The following is a 20,217-nucleotide window of genomic DNA, read 5'->3' as shown; positions in this document are numbered from 1 at the left end:
AGCCTTTTCAATGCTTAAGGTTTTAATGTGCAGAACACAAGAAAGAAAGAACAGGTAATCCTGCGGAAGAGACTGACGGCACAAAGGCACAAAGCCACGTCAGCCTTCTCTTGCTTCTCTTTAAGCTCAGGGATTACATGAGAGTTATACTGCAAATGGAAGGCAGTTCATCTTTACACTGTACTGCATCGATGCATTCCCATGATCCTGTAAAATATACACACACACACACTAGAGTCAGTTAACACAACAGACACCTGTCCACCTGTCTTACGATCATCAGTATCAGGGCTTGAGCGGACATTTAGTCAGAGTAAATGTGTCTTCATACATTGTACAGAATTCAGCTCAAATACGAGCCACTTTATTTTGATTCTTTTAAACATAATTCATGAACAGTTAATAATATATTATACAAAACCATATAAGCAAGAAGAGCTGAAAGGTCCAATTATTTTGATTAACGCTTGAAGATGAGCTTGAGGAGCTCCCCCTAAAATATGGGGGTTATCAAGACTGTTTGTCGACCCCACCTTCAGAAGTACGGAAATATGGTAGTAATGTCTATATAGAAAAGGTCTCCTCCTAAATGGTAAATTGACTTGACCTTGTATGGTTCTTTTTTAGTCTTCTGACTACTCAAAGCGCTTTTATACTGCAGGTCACACCTACACATTCATACACTGATGTCTACAAGCCCCCCAAGGATGAGAAAAGTCCATCCTCTCCGTCTTTTGCCTGCTCCACTTTTCAGAAAATGTGTGCTCAAACAGGTTGTTTGAAGATTTTCCCTTCATGACATCACAAAGGGCAGTAACCCCTCCCCCAGGTGGGTGACACTCCCACAGCTAGGTGTTTGTTCTGCCCTCTGAGTCTGCCTTCTCACCATAAACAACAGGACATGGAGCGAGAAAGCCCGAGACACACAAGCCCTTCCAGAGAGGGGGCATGGTCAGACACAGATCATTTACATATTTAAAGGTACAGACACAGAAACAGCCTGTTCTGAGCAAGGCATGATCAATAGGCATGATCAAATACAGGATCAGAGTGGATTTAGAACAAGACACTTCACACACATGTTTTGAGGAGCTGAGACTTATTTACACTGGTTGAAAAGGTGGGGAATATGTGACCTTTAATAAACGCCTACATTAGTATAAATCTCTCTATGTGGAAAGAATTAATTTAATATTGTATCACAAATCTTAATGTTGTTCAGGTGGAGGGATTTACCTTCATGGGTTCTCTTTATACAGCTGGGGTTCCTGGGTGCTCCATACCAGTCAAATGTAGACCAGTCCCAAGAGGAGCTCTGTGAGGTGAAGCAGATTATAAAATTATTTCATAAATGATAATGAAAGAAAAATTTAAATATTTTGAGGCCTCAAGTGAATAACATACATCTGTATTACAGCCTCCGACCAAGAGTTGAGGAATCTCAGGACCAATATGCTTCATGATGTCATCGATATTTTCTGAGAATTGATTCTTTAGTGCAGCTACAAGGCCTCCATTCATGAACCGACAGTGACTCTACAGTGCAAAAACAAACCTGATTATGAGGACACAGGATGAGAGGCGATAAAATAAATGGTAGGCAAGCAAATGCAGAATAGTTTTTGGTCTGAGGTCTAACTAACTAATAAGATATTTGTTTCTGGAATGGATTCAGTAGTTTGCTTCAGCCAGTATCAGTGAAACAGGCTGTAATGACTGCAACATCATCCATCAAAGAAAACGTGATTGGTAAAATGAGATTGACTAAAGGTTTTTGTATTTGCAGATCAACTAATCTTGGCCGACTTTCTATCCCCTGCTCTAATTTGTGCCTTCGCTGTTTTAGCCCCCCACTCTTTGGAATCCACTCCACCACACCTTCAAATCAGGAGAATCTTTTAATCTGAATCTGAAAAACTCACTGGATTGTTTATACAAAGGTCGATCGGTATTAACAGGTTTAGAAGGCTGTTTTTTCAATGAAAACAGTTGAAATTGATGGAATTGATGCACATTTTTTCTGAGAACGTACCACTTATTGTGTGGGTCTTGGCAGGTCTACTTGTAACAACCGTTCTGTTGTTATAAATAGAGGGGACTCCAAGGAAAAAAGGTCTGGAAACACTGTCCCTAAATAACACAAAAAACTAACCCATTCATGACAATAATAATAATAATAAATGTTATTTAAAAGCGCCTTTCTGGACACACAAGGACACTGTACAACAATTAACATTTAAAAAACAATGATGGATAAAATCAGCATACAAAAAAGAAATGAAATGTAGGACAGTGTAATTACAGTTAAAATGTTAGAGTGAGATCTTGAAAAGATGGGTTTTGAGTCTGGATTTGAAAATGGAGAGAGAGTCAATGTTGCGTATGTCAGGTGGCAGAGAGTTCCAGAGCTGAGGAGCAGGGCAGCTGAAAGCTCTGCACCCCATGGTGCTGAGGCAACATAGGAGCAGAAAATCCTTAGCTTACCCTCTCTGTCAATGGTGGGTCTGAAGAAAGCCATACATTGGCTATTAAAGGTAAAAGAAAGTTATCTGACTCATTAACAAAAAGGTCACTTGTGCCAGGCTCAGACTACAGGGGAAAAGGTCTGATTTATTACTGTATCATCTTCCCAACTAAAGGAGAGGAATCTGTGTCGGGCCTGAGGTCGGTCCTGTCATTCAGCAGAGATTATCTGGTCACGTAAGGAGTCTACAAATCCATTTTTAAACGGCAAAAACTGCTTATAACTCATAATAGCCATCCCCAAATATCATTCATATTAATCATGAGTTGTAGAATCTGGGTGATAAAGTCGGTACCTACAACAGCCAATGAGAGACTTCTGACTGCGGCTGCAAACAACAGCAATACATCCTAGCTCTGTGGCTAACTTTAGCTAGCATGCGACTGACAGACAACAGTCAGCACCGTTAGTGCAAGCTTCTTGTAAAATGTATTGAATAAAGCTACAGGTTACTACTTACATGAAAAGTGAAGACTTAGTCAGGCACATTTGTCTCTGAGGATTATGTTAAGCTTTTTCAGTTTGTCTCGTGGCTACAAGACCCAGAAATATATGTCAACAATAAAAAAAATTGACACCAGAGTTACTGCAAAAAAATAAAAAAATTGACCCTGAACAAGGAATCCCCCTGATTACCTCAGCATCAGACCAAGTCCTAGTTTCTGGAACGTAGAGCAGACAACGAATATCGTACTTTATCCAGCCTGGAGGACATACTTAAGAGGACAGACACAGAAGAGAGGGTTCAATCACATAAATAACATGCGTAAGTGCGTTATTTTTCTATGTGTTTGCAAGGAAACATTTTTAAAAAGTTATGTTTTTTTTCCCCCAAAAAATCAAATTGACTATATGGAAGAAACACCAACCATGATAACATGTGACTTTCTGGATCTGTTTAAACTGGACAATTGAAAGTTTATCATTCAGTTTTTCATCCATATGTTTTTTTTTGTCATTTGTTATTTAATTCACTTTGAAAACAAAAATTATTATAAATCATCAAACCCATGTGGATGCTAATTTTATTTGGATGGATCAGTAACACTCGTAGGCAGCTCTTTATCCAATGGGCACGGCCAAGCTAGCTCTCATTTTGCTTTGCTTACAGTCTACCGTCCTCAAAGATGAACATATGGCGATTTATATGTTTTCCATTCTCTGGTGTTACTCTAAAGATGTGATTATAGTGGAGAACGAAACTGTAGCTTATTTGCTTATAGCTTATAAACTTCATGCCACACCTGCATAAGTCAGTGCCCAAGTTGGGCCCCCTCCAGTCAAAAGTCAAAGCCAGTCCAGAACATAAGTGTCCAAAAGCAAGCCACTCTTACATGAAGGTTCTTGTATGGATTAAAACAAACAAGACATACAATTTGAGCATATGAGGTGCCTGGGAGCAGATCTTGGATAGTGCCAAGCTAGCTTTGTAAGCTAACAGGCTACGGGCTGTACTTCATTTATTGTTGCAACATAAAGTAAAATGAAAAATAAGAATCAGCAGTTTAGTAAATTATATCCACCACAACCAATATTTACTTACTGAAGGCTTGGGTGAGAGCCATCATGGCACAGAACACCAGAGAAGCAGTCAGCAGGTTCATGGTGAAGATGTCCCGGGTGTAAAGATAATAATGGTAACCTTTGATAAACAGAGACGAAAATGTCACTAAATCTTTAGCAGCAGGAAGACAACCAAACTGATACTGATACTATATGTAAGAGAGAGAGGATGATAATAAAGCTAAAATCAAACCTGCAGCAGAATGATCTCCTCTGCCCTTCGGTGTGGAGCTGCTGAACCAAACACAGACCAGCCCTTAAACATTCCAGTAACCAAACATGACGAGGCCACGTACACCAACAACACACCTAGTGCAAATACCAATTTCATTCTAAGTTCCAGGGAAGCCTGAGGTCAATTTCAAGATAAGACATGTTATGGTTTGGTCTTTTTCTAATTTGGTTTTTCAGTGTTTAGTGTTTCTTCTTGTTGTAATGTCTTTTGTTCATTCTTGAGTTCTGTGGGTTTTTAGTGTTTCATGATTTAGTTTGTAGTTGTCCTCTGTGTTTCTTGTATTCCTGTCTGTGTGTTTCCCAGTGTGATTGCCCTGATTGTCCTCACCTGTGTCTTGTTAGTCTCACCTGTGTTTGATGACCCCTGTTTCTATTTAGTCTCTGTGTTTCTTCCCTCCTGTGTCAGTTCATTGTATGTTGTAGGTGTATGTGGTATGTCAGTCAGTCGTCAGTTTGCTAGTGTCTCTTGTGCTTCCTCGTGGCTCCTTGTTTTGGCATTTTAAACTTCATTTTAAATAAATCCTTTCTTTTGGTTCTGCACTTGGGTCCACCTTCTGTGTTTTACTCACCTAACTGTAACAAGACAAGTGATGTGTTGTATAAAATCCTTGGAAATAAAAAGTATCAAACATTTTTTTAGTCAAAAGGAGCCTGGGTAGTTATCTTGTGACAGACAATATACACACAGGTGGCTTCAATTTGTCAATCATCAAAAATGTGTTCAGCGTTATGGAGATAAATTCTGGTTCTTTAGAAATGACACCAGACACCACACCAACTTTGACATCCCTGAGGGCTGCTTAGATAAGCAAATGTTGCTTGCTGAGTCAAGTGGGGCATTTTAGTGGCAAAAGGTAGAAAAACAAAAACTCAGTAGAAATTAAAAATCATAAATAGGGGTGCTGGTAGCCTAGTGGTTAGTGCACACACCCCATGTATAGAGGCTGATTGATTCCCTTCTTCTCCTTGAAAAGTACCGTCGATAAATGCATGAACTACTGTGAAAAAGGAACTTAGATAGGATTTTTTTTTTTGCAGAAATGGAGCACAGCGTGAGTTCAAGAATGATTATATTCTCTCTCACATTCATCCATTATTCTTCTCTCAACTTAGCCCCTCCTCTCTACCACTCCCTCCATCTCCCTGCTCTGGTGAACAGCTGATTATGGGCGTTTACTCTTTAAGTAATCAACCAACCAGATTCTGCCACAGCCTCTCCCGACCAATCATCCTGGTGCGGTCAAATTAAAAAATCGGTTCGCTCTTTTCCCCAATCAGTTTGTCACTTCAGTGCGATGGCTGCACCCTGGTAACCTAATCCTGCATTCTTCTATCACCACCACCACCACTACCAGGGTCTAGACTCCATTAGGGGGGTCTCATCCTTTAACTTTACTTTATAGTGCCTGTGGTACTAATGGCTGTGGCTACTGTGCCATATAAATATTGTCTACTAGTACTTTGATGTCTTTTAAATAAAAAACTCCTCCTACAATTCAAAGGGGAAATTATATGAATGGCTAACAGTCAAAGTCATGGAAGAGGTTTTCTTTTTCATTTTAAGGAACATCAGTAAGCTACGTCTCTGACTCATTTATTAGATAAACACATTTTCTGTAGGAAAAGGCCCTTGGTGACAGATTTTTGTCCTTAATATAAATTGTAATACAGATGAAAACAAAAAGCTCCAGATCTTTAAAGGATCAGTCAATAAGATGTGTAGTGAGTGAAATGATAAAGTGATCTTACTATATGATCAGACATTAAGGAAACATGCTATGTTGAAGTGCTGGCTTCTCTGACAACAATGCAGCAGCCAGTATGTCCTCCTTCTAACTTTAGATTCTGGTCCTCAGTGCTCTGGATTTGTTTGGACCAGAGAAGGTAGGCAGTTTTAAGGTGTCCCTCCACAGCCGTTTTGGACGCCCCTCGGTTTGCCAGATATGAGAGCAGTTATCAGGTCAACAGGTGTTGCAGCGATGGAAGCGGGCAGGAGAACTGGTTCAGATAGAAGTGATTGTACCCGACCTAAAAAGCCTCTGCATGTTTCTAATAAGCTCCACGAGCAGAAACGTGCTCAAACTAGGATCAATATTGGAGATGCTTTTGAAAAATGGAGAGAGGTTAGAACACAGAAAGGTTTACAGACCGATGCAGAGCTGGATAAACACTGAAGCTTCAGTGTCCACCACATGGTGACCTGCGTGAGCATCAACTCTAGAGAGGAGGGGGGCGGGGGGAGACAGCTCTCTACAATGTTTGAATGACATACAATACAATGAAAGCAAACATACAATGACATTGGACTGCAGTATCCATTTTAAACACTCGGTGTGAGAGTTACATATTGCTCCTTTAATACCTCTAAAGGGTCAAAGATTAAATTTGTTTTAACCCAGATTTAAAATGTTACTGTTTTCGTGTTGCACTTTAGTGTTTAATGTAGTTTAAATTTGCTCTTCCTGCTTTGCACAAATGTTCTTTATGTCTATGAATCATTTCAGTTTTTTTTTCTATTTCTCTTTTTAAAATGATCTTTGACTCTGTATTTATTTATACTTTGATACTTCTTATACTCAATCTTCTATTTGCTGTCCGGATGTTTCTTTTATTCCGCACATTAATAAAGGGGCCTTGCCTTAAGTTAACAACCAGAATAATGAGTGCAGTTTAATCATTACAGATACCTTGAAAAATAAACATCAGGTCAGAGGTCCCAGCTGGTTGAATGTTTGTTCTCACACTTGTGAACTCATTGGTCGATCTCACGTTCTCTCTGGTTATACTTTAAAGCTAACACTGACTGTTGGTTTTGTGCTGTCCTGCCCTGAGCGATGTGTTGAGCTGAGTCAGGGCGTTGTCGGGCGGATGTTGATCTTTGAAGTTAAAGTGCTGTCACATTGACAAAGCAGAGGCGTGTTCTTATCTATTACTGAGCAAATAAGACAAACACACATCATCAGATTCATTTTTTGAGTCACCACTTTTTAATATATTAATGAAAAATGCGCAGCTCGGTCTATTTCTCATATGTAACCTGCAAAAACTCATACGATACGACTTATAATACTCCACATTCACCTGACAAGTCCCGATAAACTTGTTTTTTTTTTCAAGATTAAAAAAGTTTATTCTTATAAGCAAAACATATTTGATGATGGACGGCCTTGCTCACAACCAAAAAACACATAAGGGAGAACATCTGCAGCCTTGAATCTTTTGTTTTACATAGATTCAAATATGAACATCTGAAACTTTGAACTGCCTGGTAAGTAAACACTGAGGTGTTTTATGCTGAAGTATTTATTTAAGATTGATCATTAAGAAGAATTCAGACAAACACAATAATCGTATATCATATAACAGCATAGGTTTACAACACGTCCTTATAGTGATGTATGAATTCTATCGAGAAGGAAACTCCCTTTATGGAAGAAATAAATCATTCTGTTCCTTTGTGCTGTTGGTGGGCACAGCCTGAGTGACGGTGCAATCAGAAACTGTATAAAAGAGCTGAACTTTTCTTTTCTCTGCACTTTGATGCTTCACGCTGACACCGAGGAGGAGCCGAAGATCACCATCTTTCTGCAGGTGAGTTAAAGTCTCACATTAGCTCCTGTCTTTGTAACTTAGATTATCTATCACAGCAGGTTTGTGACAGAGAGTTTGGAATTAAAAATGGGACGTTATGAAGAATACATTTGTAAAAACAATTTTAAAAATGAATTTGACTGTATTTGTATCTTTTGGGGGTCATTTCTTTTTTTAAATGATGTCATTATTTATATTATAATTTCTGTCCCTTCTTTTTCCCTTGTTCTTCTGTGTGACTTTGAAGGGTCAGGCTTAAATCAACAAGCTTTTATTGGCTTATTTTATTTTAATTTTTTTACATCTGTATTTTTTTCGGCACTGATGACTCCATATAGGTGCTATTTTTTCTTATAGGCATAGAAAAAAAACTGTTTGCCTGATGACGGTCTTGCTATGTTGCCAATAAATGTTTTTTTGTTTGTTTGTTATACAGTGTGCAGGTGTTTACCTTTAAGTTTCCTATAGATATATGAAAGTTCATTTGATCATTTTAATTGTATTTCTTTTAAGTTGACGATCTCTGAAATCTGATTCATCTTCACCATGACGCTGTTGGCTGTTTCTGCACTTCTCTGTGCAATGACGATTACGACCCTTGGAGCTGCCTGTGAGTAGATTGTTTGAATATTTTGTGTGGCTTTTCTTTTCCATTTATATATAGACATATTGTTCTTCCCCACCACATACATGGTACTCAAACTTAAAGAAACATTTCACTAATGACCATTTCATAAAAAGAAAGATTCCACTTGGACCTCCTGTAAATGGAACATAAATCCTTCTGAAGAGTTTTGATGATTTCAAAGAAGAGGAGTGTTGAGTAGAGCCAATCATTTTATTTCTTTGCTCATGGAAAACAAACCTCTTCAATCCTCTTTATTATTTTATGAAGACATTTGTCATGCTGTATTTAAACATACACATGCTGTAAATGTTGCCACATGTTACAATGAAAGAGGGAAATGAAAAGGAATCTGAATGTGCTTTGTGCAGCTGTTTTTTATGGCAATGTTTGGTCCCACTTTGAGGGGGTTCGATAGTCACTAGTTCAGCACTGTTCCTTTTGATTGAGTCTGAATGATTTAAGAAGAATTAAATGATTAATATAACAACCCTACAATAATGAGGATGTAAAACTAGGATGACCATACTGTATGTCCCAATTTGACCGGGACTGTCCTGTCCCGAGTCCCCACAAATATATATAAAACACTAATATGTCCTGGTTTTAACCTATTGAAATACCAAAACAATACACCATTCTTGCACAAATGATCAATCAATCAATGTCGTTGGCAAGGCTGCTGATCATCAACACTGATTTTTCGGCGCATGTTTCAATCAATCTCGAGGTTGCAGCTGTTGCTTAGTTAGCCTAGCTTATCATGCCTACAGGACCTGCTGCCTAACAACATGTAGGTGAGCTGTCATACTGAACAGGAAGTCAGTGTTTTCCATATACCTCCAGAAGAGTTACAGCTTCATTCATAAAGTACCAGCCAATAAACATGCTGCTTTTTGCAGACACTGAAGGGGCTGTTTTCAGCCGCCCACAGTGGAGATTCCAACATACAAAGTCATATTAAAAAGAGCAAACACAAACTGTGGATACAGACTGGAAGTAGCACTGTTAAAATTTACTTCAGTGAGGGAAACGACGCTGACAACCAGAGGTGTCAAATGTATTGACATTCATTACTCAGGTAGAAGTATAGATACTAGGGTTTAAAAAGACTTCTATAGAAGTTGAAGTATCAACTCAAACTTTTTACTCAAGTAAAAGTGTAAAAGTACTGGTTTCAAAACTACTTAAAATATAAAAGTAAAAGTAATGTAAGGGGGAAAAAATGGCATGAAGGACAAAAGCTTAGGCCGCACCACAGCGTGTCGGATTGGTATATGTTTATACTTCTCATCCAACCACAATCAAATTCACTCTATCTGGATGGCGTGATTTATCTGGATAAGTTTTTGTTTTTTTTGTCTTTTTTTGAACGATGACAAGCCGGAATGAAAACAAGCCGAAATAAAAAAGGAGTAACGAGGCTATTTTTAAAATGTAAGGAGTAGAAAGTACAGATAATTGCTTAAAAATGTAAGAAGTAGAAGTAAAAAGTCGGCTGAAAAATAATTACTCCAGTAAAGTATAAATACCCAAAATTTCTACTTAAGTGAGGTAATGAAGTATTTGCACTTTGTTACTTGACACCTCTGCTGACAACCAAACATAATGCTCAGGAGGAAACCTTTACCTACCACCTTGAGTGACCAGTGCATGTCATTGATCTGTGGATCGATGCATGTGAGTTTGCGGTAAAATTAAAGTGTCCTTATTTGGAGGTTTGAAAATATGGTCACCCTAACTCTGCCAAGAAATACAACATACTGTCATTATTAGTGGAGGATGTGCAAAACTTTACTGGAGACTCAACACAATGCTCTTCTCTGTCTTCAGTGGAACCTCACGTGTTTAGTAAGTTCTCATCCTGTCCCTGTGCATGGACACAGTTCCAGGACCGATGTTTCATCTATGTCCCGAAGGCCATGACGTGGGCCGAGGCTCAGGTAATGATTCGGTGCAGAAAGCTTCCTCTGCACACAGCCACCTGGATAATAAGCATCTCTTTTATGCCCTTTTCTTTTTAATGTTTGTTCATCTCCTCTGCAGCAACACTGTCAGTCCATGAGGGCCAACCTCGCTTCTGTGCGCAGCTTTGCAGAATACACGGCCATTCAGAGCTTAACTGCAATTGATCGATACAGGAACACGTGGATTGGAGCATCTGATGCTCAACAGGTAGATTTTTTTACATGTAAACTTGTTAAGTTGTAAGCAAGTTCAACTGGAAGAAGGTCCAATAGTAACGAGCTGAAAGGGAGCATATCCTTATCACCACCTACTGTAGCTGAGTCAGACATTTTTTGGTCAATAAATAACTGGCACCGTGCTGGCCTGGATCACTTGCAATCACCTGACCTGATATTCTTATTGAACCAAATATATATATGTTCATTGGGTCTGTGCACTAACAAGAAATTACTTACTAAATAAAAGGGCACTAATAGGGCAGGTGCTCAAGTCACTTGTTATCTATTTGTGCATGTGACTTAATAGAGGTGTGATAAGTCAAGTAACAAATTAAGATAAGCAGAACATTAATGGGATTACTGAATGTTCAGACACAGACCCAGCCTCAGTTCATATAACTCCACATAAAAAGCCCAATATGCGAGTATGTAGTACTTACGACGGTCTGCTTTGACGCGCAAGTATAAACAAGGCTTAACTCTGAGGGGTTAGGATGGCAAAGTTTCCCTTTAATTAAAAGTTCTTCTTCAAATACTTTTTGATATTCTTGTCTCTTCTCGTTTTTTCAAGGATCGTTTTTGGTTCTGGAGCGACGGAACACCTTTCACCTACACAAACTGGTGTCCTTATCAGCCTGATCACAGACACACTGGAACGTATGGACCAAATGGGCCGTATTGTATACAAATGAATTTTGGAGGTAAATCTCCTACAAAGCATCATGTTAATTAAAGGGGCGCTGTGGGTCAATGGTTGAGTCGATCGTGTCTCACCTGGAAGGTCAGGGGTTCAATCCAGCAACTGCAGCCACATATCTAATGTGTCCTTGGGCAAGACACTTACCTCTATGTTGCTGCTTCGTTGGCGGCTTATGAATGTGTTTGAATAGATGAGTTCATACTGATGGACTCTTTACATCAGCCTCATCAGCAGCCTGTACCATCAGTGTGTGAATGTGCAGTTGTGACCTGGGTGAAAAAGTCCATTTACCATTTACCATTTAATATGGGAAAGATGTGTGGAATTTACTTTATATCCATCACTTTGGAAAAATCATAAATATTTAGTTTTGGAGGTTAAAACTAAATAATGAATGACAGTAAATGCAAATCATTTCTTTGGTTGTTAAAAGAAATTAGACATTTCATTGAATTCCTTTCTATATTTTTGGAACATATAGTAGCTGGGATTATACACAGTAGATAGTAAAGATACCATAGTTTTGAGTTCAGTAACTTCTCCCTGCAGCTGTGTGGTGATGTTGGTATGAAGACGAAAATACAGTGTACAACTTCTATCTCTACAGACAGACTGATTCTTGTGTTTTCTGCTCTTACAGTCGGAAAGTGCTGGGATGATGGCGAATGTAAGGCTGTGTTTCCATCCATCTGCGCCAAGAAAGTCCTGGGTTAACACCGAGCCAGGACGTACCTGTCGAAAGCACTATTAAGCCACTTTTTGCATAGTCTGACTTTTTGTGTTATCAGTTTCATAATAACCAGAAATATTTGTCACGCAATTCAAATTATGTCTCTTCTAACGCTGTAACGCCTTTAAAGGAATAAAGGGACAAGTAACTTCTACAGCAGCAGGTTGTTTTTGAGGCTTTAATGAAAGCAGAATGAATGTGTTGAATGCTTGAAGCAAAACTTTATTTATAATTGTCTTTCTCTTCTTGTGCAAACATTAAAGTGTCAAGCCATTTCTCAAAACAAGAAGATCTGTTGGTCATATTTTCTTGGCCTGGGTCTTTTTCTCCCTGTACATTGTAAATCTTACGTTATTGTTGTTATAAAAACTCTGGATTACTGTGCATAAACAATTCAATAAATCTGGTTTATTAAGAGCCTCACGCGGGGCACCATTTATGTTGGGAATTTTAAGAGCTCACAGGTGGACAACAATTATGTTGTGGTTTTATGTAGTCAATTTGTTTATTAGATTAAAATTAATATTAATTATGAATATTAATTGACACAATTATTAATCAGAATTAATAACAATGGGGCACCGTCCTCAAATCATCCTCAAATCAGGGAACAATAACCAAATTACACAAGGCTAGCCCTCGCACCCAGCTGCTATCAAAATGAAGAAATGTTCTGCAAACACTACATTAAGAGTATTTTTTAATCATTTTTATGCCGAACAGACAAAAATGATTTGTGCAGACATTTCAAGCCAACAATGACTTTTTCCGTGCAAAGTGAGACATGCATGTTGATTTTCTATACCTCCACACGTGCATCCAATCACTAATTAAGGCCCTTCACATCAGCATGTGAAGAAGCTGCTACACAAGTGGGCATGTGATTTCAAACATTTTGTAGGTTATATACTTAATATAATATACGACTTACAAATTATCACACAGATGCCAATTTCATAGTATTCATAATTACACAATGTCTGACCACATTCTATGATTAAAATTTTTTCTCCATTTTTGTTTGATCAACCAATCACAGCTTCTGAAAGAAATTGTCATACCTAGCAACGGGGTCAACCACTCTCAATAAGATAAAAGTTTCAACAGAGTAAGCAGTTTCAACAGAGTAAGCAGTAACAAAAAATACAAAGGTAGAAAAATATGTACATAAGAAAACATGAAATATACAGAGGCAAGTATTGCATATTGCGGGTTGTTTTCATTAGTAAATGTTGATTGAAAATACATCTGGAGTCCCAAAGACCCAGAATTCTGACAACCCAAACAAGTCAACCCTTCAAAATCATGTTTATAAGCTAAAGCTAAAGCTTCTAAAAAATAAAATAACTTGAGGGCTATGAGGTCACCATCAACCCATATCCCATATTGATGTTCATTTATTTACCTACAGTTTGATTAACTGTGGTTAACTGTGGCCTGCAAGTGGCTTTTTAATTGATCCTCAGTAATCTTTTTTAATCTTTTATCATGCTTTATTTTACTTTTCAGAACTCAAGGATGCTTCACATGACCATCAGACGGTCCCTTCACTATCATTATGGTGCCTTCAATTCAATTCAATTCAATTCAATTCAATTGTTCTGGCAGGCCGTCAATCAACGATCTTGAGGAGCCTAAGAGAGCTCAAGAGCTCCCAGGAAAGCAGGTGGTTAGTGACTGAGATTTACAGATAGATACATGCAGTAATATGATGTACTGTATATGCACAGAGAGAGAGAGAGAGAGAGAGAGAGAGAGAGCGAGAGAGGAGCTCAAGGTGCCAGTTTCCCCGGTAGTCTAAGCCTATAGCAGCATAACTAAGAGCTGGTCTACACCAGCACTAACTATAAGATTTATCAAAAAGGAAAGTTTTAAGTCTATTCTTAAAAATACAGACTGTGTCTGCCTCCCGGACCCCGGCTGGAAGGCGGTTCCAGAGGAGAGGAGCCCGATAACTAAAGGCTTTACCCCCCATAGTACACTTGGAGATTGTAGGTACCACCATTAGGCCTGCACTCCGGGACCGCAACGCTCTCGAGGGACAGTACGGCACTAGTAGCTCCTTCAGGTAAGATGGTGCCTGGCCATTTAGCGCTTTGTAGGTGAGAAGAAGGATCTTGAATTCTATTCTAGACTGTATAGGGAGCCAGTGCAGAGAAGCCAGGACAGGAGTGATGTGGTCCCATTTCCTGGTTCTGGTCAGTACACGAGCTGCAGCGTTCTGGACCAGTTGAAGAGTCTTTAAAGATTTGCCAGAGCACCCTGACAAAAGAGAGTTACAGTAATCCAGTCTGGAGGTAACAAATGCATGAACTAGTTTTTCTGCATCATTTTGAGACAGGATATTCCTAATCTTGGATATATTACGAAGGTGAAAATAGGCTGTTCTTGAAACTTGACTGATGTGAGAGCTAAAAGACATATCTTGATCAAAAAGAACTCCTAGATTCCTAACAGTGGTGCTAGATGCCAGGCTGATGTCACTAAGGACAGTCAAATCACTAGAAAAAGTCTCTCTGAGGTTCTTAGGGCCTATCACAATAACTTCAGTCTTGTCAGAGTTAAGTAACAAAAAATTTCTGGTCATCCAGGTCCTAACGTCCTTAAGGCACGTTTCTAGCTGACATAACTCACTGGTGCCATCGGGCTTCATTGATATATAAAGCTGATTATCATCTGCATAACAATGAAACTGTATGGAGTGTTTCCTCATAATATTTCCCAGAGGAAGCATATATAATGTAAAGAGAATTGGTCCAAGCACTGAACCTTGTGGGACTCAATGGCAAACTTTAGTGTGCATAGAGGACTCATCATTAACATGTATAAACTGAGATCGGTCTGATAAGTAGGATTCAAACCAACTTAAAGCAGTCCCTGTAATTCCAAGCAAATGCTCCAGTCTGTACAACAGGATCCGATGGTCAATGGTGTCAAAAGCAGCACTAAGATCTAACAAGACGAGCACAGACAGAAGTCCCCTGTCTGAGGCTAGAAGTAGATCATTTGTAACTCTAACTAGTGCAGTCTCAGTGCTATGGTGGACTCTAAATCCTGACTGAAACTCCTCAAATAAACTGTTGTCATGGAGAAAGTCACACAGCTGTTTAGCTACCACCTTCTCCAGGATCTTCGAGAAAAAAGGAAGGTTGGATATAGGCCTGTAGTTAGCCAGAGTTCCTGAGTCCAGAGTAGGCTTTTTAAGTAGAGGTTTGATTACCGCTACTTTAAATGCCTGGGGTACATAGCCTGCCAGTAAAGACGAATTGATCATATCTAATATAGAGTTGCTAACTAAGGGAAAGACTTCCTTAAACAGCTTGGTTGGGATTGGGTCCAAAATACAGGTTGACGGTTTTGACGCAGAAAAAATGGAATATAGCTCTGAAAGGTTGATTGGAGAAGAACAGTCGAAACTAATATCTGGTCCTGGAACTGTCTCTGCTGTATCAGACGTATCCGCACCAGGTAAGGGCAGGAGGTTACCAATTTTGTCTCTGATGTCTAGAACTTTGTTGTTGAAAAAACTCAGGAAGTCATTACTGCTGAGGGCTAGAGGAATACAAGGCTCAATGGAGCCATGACTCTCTGTCAGCCTGGCTACAGTGCTGAAAAGGTATCTAGGATTGCCTTTGTTTCCCTCAATTAGAGAGGAGTAGTAATCAGCTCGGGCGTGACGTAGAGCCTTCATATATCTCACTGACCTGCTGTTCTACACTGTTGTCTTCCTCGCCCTGATGAACTCATGTAGGGGTAAGTTGCAAACATTACAAACAGTGTGGTTCATGTTGGCATGAAGAGTTATTTAAATTACTGAAGTTTAAGTATGTGCTTCTAATGACACCATATGGCTCACATTTGCTGAGCTGTAGGAATAAAAAATGAATCCCTGTTTGTTTTCAGCTCAGTCTGAGGTGATCGTTCCATCTCAGCCAGTAGTTTCATTGGTGGGTAAACCGGACGATGGCTGATGCTGTGATCCGAGGCTGATGGGATGAAGGAGGTGATGAACTTGCGATGGCCTGGTGGTGATGGGGAGGTGGAGGGTCGCTCGTAACGATGGCATGAATGAACTAGTGGAAGAGAAAGCCATTTTTAGGAGGAGGATTGTTTTTTGCAACTAATTTGTTTTTATATATTTTTTGAAAGGATACGATTTATTCATAATAATGCGACCATAATCTATAGCTGTTAGGCCATTAACTAAGAGTTTGCCCTTCTAATTACTGCTTATTGATAGCAAGGATGTTGTTGAACATGAATTATGATCTTAATATGCTTTGCTTATTCTAATTATTATTATTTATGATCAGCCATACAAAGAAGATTTTCAAGCAACCACTAACATATTTTTAATGTATCCAGCTAGTGTTGTAGTACTCGAAATATGTCACTTTTTGAAAGTCTTGGTCTTGTCTCGGTATCAAAAGCATTTTTCACTTGATCTTGTCTTTGTCTCAGACTGGGCGGACTCTGGATTTTAAGTCAAAACCGATTAAGACCACGACTGCTATTTGTCCACGTCATTACTGAGATTAGAAGGAAAACAGCTCTTTCTAAAATAATGAATAACTTCAATTTATTTGTTATTTGTGAGTGAGTGACATGCCCACCGCACACAAGATTATAATTTTTCGGTGGTTCTTGGTCTTGACTCAGTCTCGATCCCTAAATGTCTTGGTCTTGGTCTTGTCTCGGTTTCGATCCCTAAATGTCTTGGTCTTGGTCTTGTCTCAGTTTCGATCCCTAAATGTCTTGGTCTTGTCTCGGTCTTGGAGCACTCTTGTCTCGCGTATGTCTTGGTCTAGATAAGTGTGGTCTTGACTACAACACTACCTCCAGCACACCATTTCCCCTCCATTTTACATGCACTTCCATGTATTTTGTTTGTTTGTCATTTATTGTATGTAATATCTGTTTTATTATGAGAATGAAGAAACACACTTCTGAAACTTCTCTCCTCTATAGGTTCTGTCTCCTCACCTGTTGTTCAGATGACCAAAAACAACAATGGAGTGTTGTTAGAGTGTGAGTCTGCAGACTGGTATCCAGAGCCAGAGATGTTTTGGCTGGACGGCGAGGGAAACCTCCTCTCTGCTGAACCCACTGAGACAGTCAGAGGTCCTGATGGTCTCTAAACTGTCAGCAGCAGAGAAGAGACATGGGAGGAAGTACACCTGTAGAGTCACACAGAGGAAGATCAACCAGACCAGAGAGAAGCACCTCACTATTCCAGGTAAATATAAGTCATTAATTGGTTATATGATCACTGAACTAAACAGTAAATATGAAAAGAATTCTTTTTTTTTGTTGCAATTTTCAGATCATCTCATCATGCTCCCCAGTCTTTCCACTACTCTTGGTACTCTTAGTTAGTTGTTATTGGCTCTGTGATTGGCTGTGCTGCTTTGGTGTTTATTCCTGCGATCATCTTTGTCGTGTGGAAACGGAGACAAAAGAAATTCAGTAAGTTTCAAACTGTCAGCAGTTTTATTGTTAATCTTCAGTCTAAATATTTCTGTTTCATTCTTTGTAATTGAAATATGTTTATTTGCATGTTAAAATTCCATTATTTGGCATTTCCAAACAGTTGCAAGTCAAATTAAAAAGGTCAAGTAATTGTTTTATCTGTCTTATCTCGTCTTTGAATTAAATAAATGCAAAGAAATGTATTTAATGAGCTCCACTTTTAGATTTACTGCTACACAAGTGAGTTCTGACACCATGGTTTACAGGTAGGAGGCAGCTTCAAAGTACTTATTCTATTAAATATACTGTTTGTAGAGGCTAAACCAACGCTTTAAGCCACTGAGGCGCTGCACCTGGATTTACTTATTAATGCACTGAATGTTACCTTGTCAGATGAATGAAAGTTAAAATGCCATTCTTTTATTTTACACTTATTGGCTCCACATGTCCATATTTCCATACTAAAAAAAACACCCACTTGAAACACTTGCAGCAACTGCTTAGCGGTCAAAAACACTCTTCATGATATCACTGCACCGTGAATCTCTTTGAATTTCTCTTTGAAAAACTAAAAACTAATCTTCACAATCCAACGTTTCAATTATCTACCGTTCCCTTGAGCTGTTCTCATTTACTTTTCGACCCATAAAAAGTTACTTTATTCATGGTTAAGTTAAGTCTGGCTCACACTGTGCAATTTTTCCCCGATTGTATAAAAGTCAGGGGTCAGCTCACACTGTACGACTGAATCGTTTACGACGCTGACCAGACCTTGAGATTTATGTGCTCAAACTGTACGACCCGATTGTTGGGCATGGCCAGAGAGCTCACACTGTACGAGTGAAATCCGGACGGAGCATTGACAATTGTGAATAAAGTTTCATTTGAAAAAAATAAAGGACGGCGGTTGGTGAAAGAAAAGGAAGTGAAAGTTGTTGTAGGATAGAGGAAAGTAGATACCATCATATATATATGGATACAAGTTTCAGAAAAGTGCTGCGCTAATGATCTGTGCCTTAAACTAAAAACAAAAAAGGGAAAGCCGGGTTGCGTCCTGCCGCTGGTTGCCATGACTACAGTCTTCCCTTGTCTCTCGTGATTATATTGTAGTCAAACACAACTTCTGCCCTTTCATGACGTAAACGTCAAGATTTTAAATTCTAAATATCAAACATGTTTGAAATAAATCAGGGCGTCCCCGACGATCGCCGGGCAGATCAGGGACGTTAAGATTGGATCTTTGTACCACTCACACTATAAAATAATCTGAGCAGATAATCGTGTCCGAGCAGCTTTGAGTCGGGAGCGACCCTGTGATTGTCGGGAAGGAAAAATCGGAGCTGAAATCGGCCCGATTATCCTGCAGTGTGAGCCAGGCTTTAATGGTGTAATCTTTGATCTGCCAGAAGTTCCTTATTTTCTTTCAAAATAAAAGCAGGTGTGTATCCAAACAGGAAATAGAATACTCTTAGATTAAGATGGTACACAATTCAATGTAAAAGCACAAGAAAAACTGAATTTCAAACATTATCAAAAATGTAATCAAAATGTGATTAATCTCAATTAACAATTGAAACTAAGCAATGTGTTGCTATTAAAACATTTAATTGTTAATAATTATATTAATTGAGAGATTGACCCCACCATTATTCAATTAAGGAGACAATGATTCCTCGCTCCTTCTCTTGCAAACCTGTTTATTCTGTCATGAGAAGTGTCTTCTGACAAAACATGCTCAGCAGGGAAATACAGAAAAAGAGAAATGTCTATGATGTCCCTTCTCTTAATGAAACTGGTGTAACCATTTCTCAATGATAAATGACTGCTTGGTGTTTTTCTGTTTTAAAGAAATGTAGGGGTTATTATATTCCCCATCCAAGCCACACTTCCAATATGATTGTGCAGGAAGGGATGCAAACTGCTGCTCCACTAGTTGAGCAGGCATTCAACTGAAATGCACTATCTTTCATCTTCCATTTAAAAACATCAGGCATTCAATCTAATTTCCAACAGATGTCACCATTTTATTTCATTTAATGTCTACACAGAAAAAAATGGAGGAGACGTGAGGATTGAAGTGAACACTAAGGAAGAAAAGCCAGTCACATCTAAAAGCGATAAAACAGGATTTCATGTTGTGAATGAAGAAGAAGAAGAAGAAGAAGAAGAAAGACTTACACTCATTTCAGTTCAAGAAGAGAACAATGTGAACACAAAAGGAGAAAAGAGTGAACCTAAAGATGAAATTGTGACAGAACCAGAGCCAGTAAAAGACATCGTCTCTGCAGCAGGACAACGTGAAATGAAGGAAACAGATCTACCTGTGATTCTAAAAGAAGAAACAAACCAAGAGCAGGAACAGGGATGATGGAGACGAGAGTGAAGAGGACACAGTGAAAACAGTTAGAGATGATTCAGGACTTTCAATGGTACAACTAAAACACATCAATACTGATCAGAAGATGGAGAGTGAAGAGACACAGCAAGAGGCAGCGAGTAAAGTCGATGGGAAAGAGACAAAAACTGAGAAGGAGAGACCAAAGAAAAAGGAGGCTCTGGAGCAACAGTACTGAAGAAGTCAAAGGAGAAAGGAAT

The 20,217-nt window shown here is 39.0% G+C and overlaps 2 protein-coding genes across 3 annotated transcripts; one reads left to right on the top strand and one right to left on the bottom strand.

Moving 5' to 3' along the window:
* LOC109999954 (type-2 ice-structuring protein) lies at positions 1-4,523 on the bottom strand. Of its 2 annotated transcripts, XM_065950575.1 has the most exons (6): positions 4,281-4,523; positions 4,068-4,166; positions 3,161-3,240; positions 1,405-1,536; positions 1,237-1,315; positions 1-207 (listed from the first exon to the last, which is right to left on the bottom strand). In XM_065950575.1, the coding sequence occupies exons 2-6, from the start codon at positions 4,126-4,128 to the stop codon at positions 134-136; spliced, it is 426 nt and encodes a 141-aa protein (XP_065806647.1). In that variant the 5' UTR covers positions 4,129-4,166; positions 4,281-4,523; the 3' UTR covers positions 1-133. The 2 variants fall into 2 exon arrangements, with proteins under 2 accessions (XP_065806647.1, XP_020510787.2); XM_020655131.3 differs by lacking the exon at positions 4,281-4,523 and having other exon boundaries at positions 4,068-4,254.
* Positions 4,524-7,789: 3,266 nt separating this feature from the next.
* On the top strand, positions 7,790-12,550 carry LOC109999945 (type-2 ice-structuring protein-like). Its single transcript, XM_029281449.2, has 6 exons — positions 7,790-7,912; positions 8,426-8,522; positions 10,371-10,480; positions 10,584-10,712; positions 11,295-11,424; positions 12,064-12,550. Exons 2-6 carry the CDS (start codon positions 8,459-8,461, stop codon positions 12,135-12,137), a joined length of 507 nt encoding a protein of 168 aa, XP_029137282.1. The 5' UTR covers positions 7,790-7,912; positions 8,426-8,458; the 3' UTR covers positions 12,138-12,550.
* Positions 12,551-20,217: the final 7,667 nt, after the last annotated feature.

The sequence above is a fragment of the Labrus bergylta genome, chromosome 2 (genome assembly GCF_963930695.1).
Source record: "Labrus bergylta chromosome 2, fLabBer1.1, whole genome shotgun sequence".
Taxonomy (NCBI): domain Eukaryota; kingdom Metazoa; phylum Chordata; class Actinopteri; order Labriformes; family Labridae; genus Labrus; species Labrus bergylta.
Note: the sequence above shows the minus strand (reverse complement) of the source record. Positions and strands in the feature narration are given on the sequence as shown.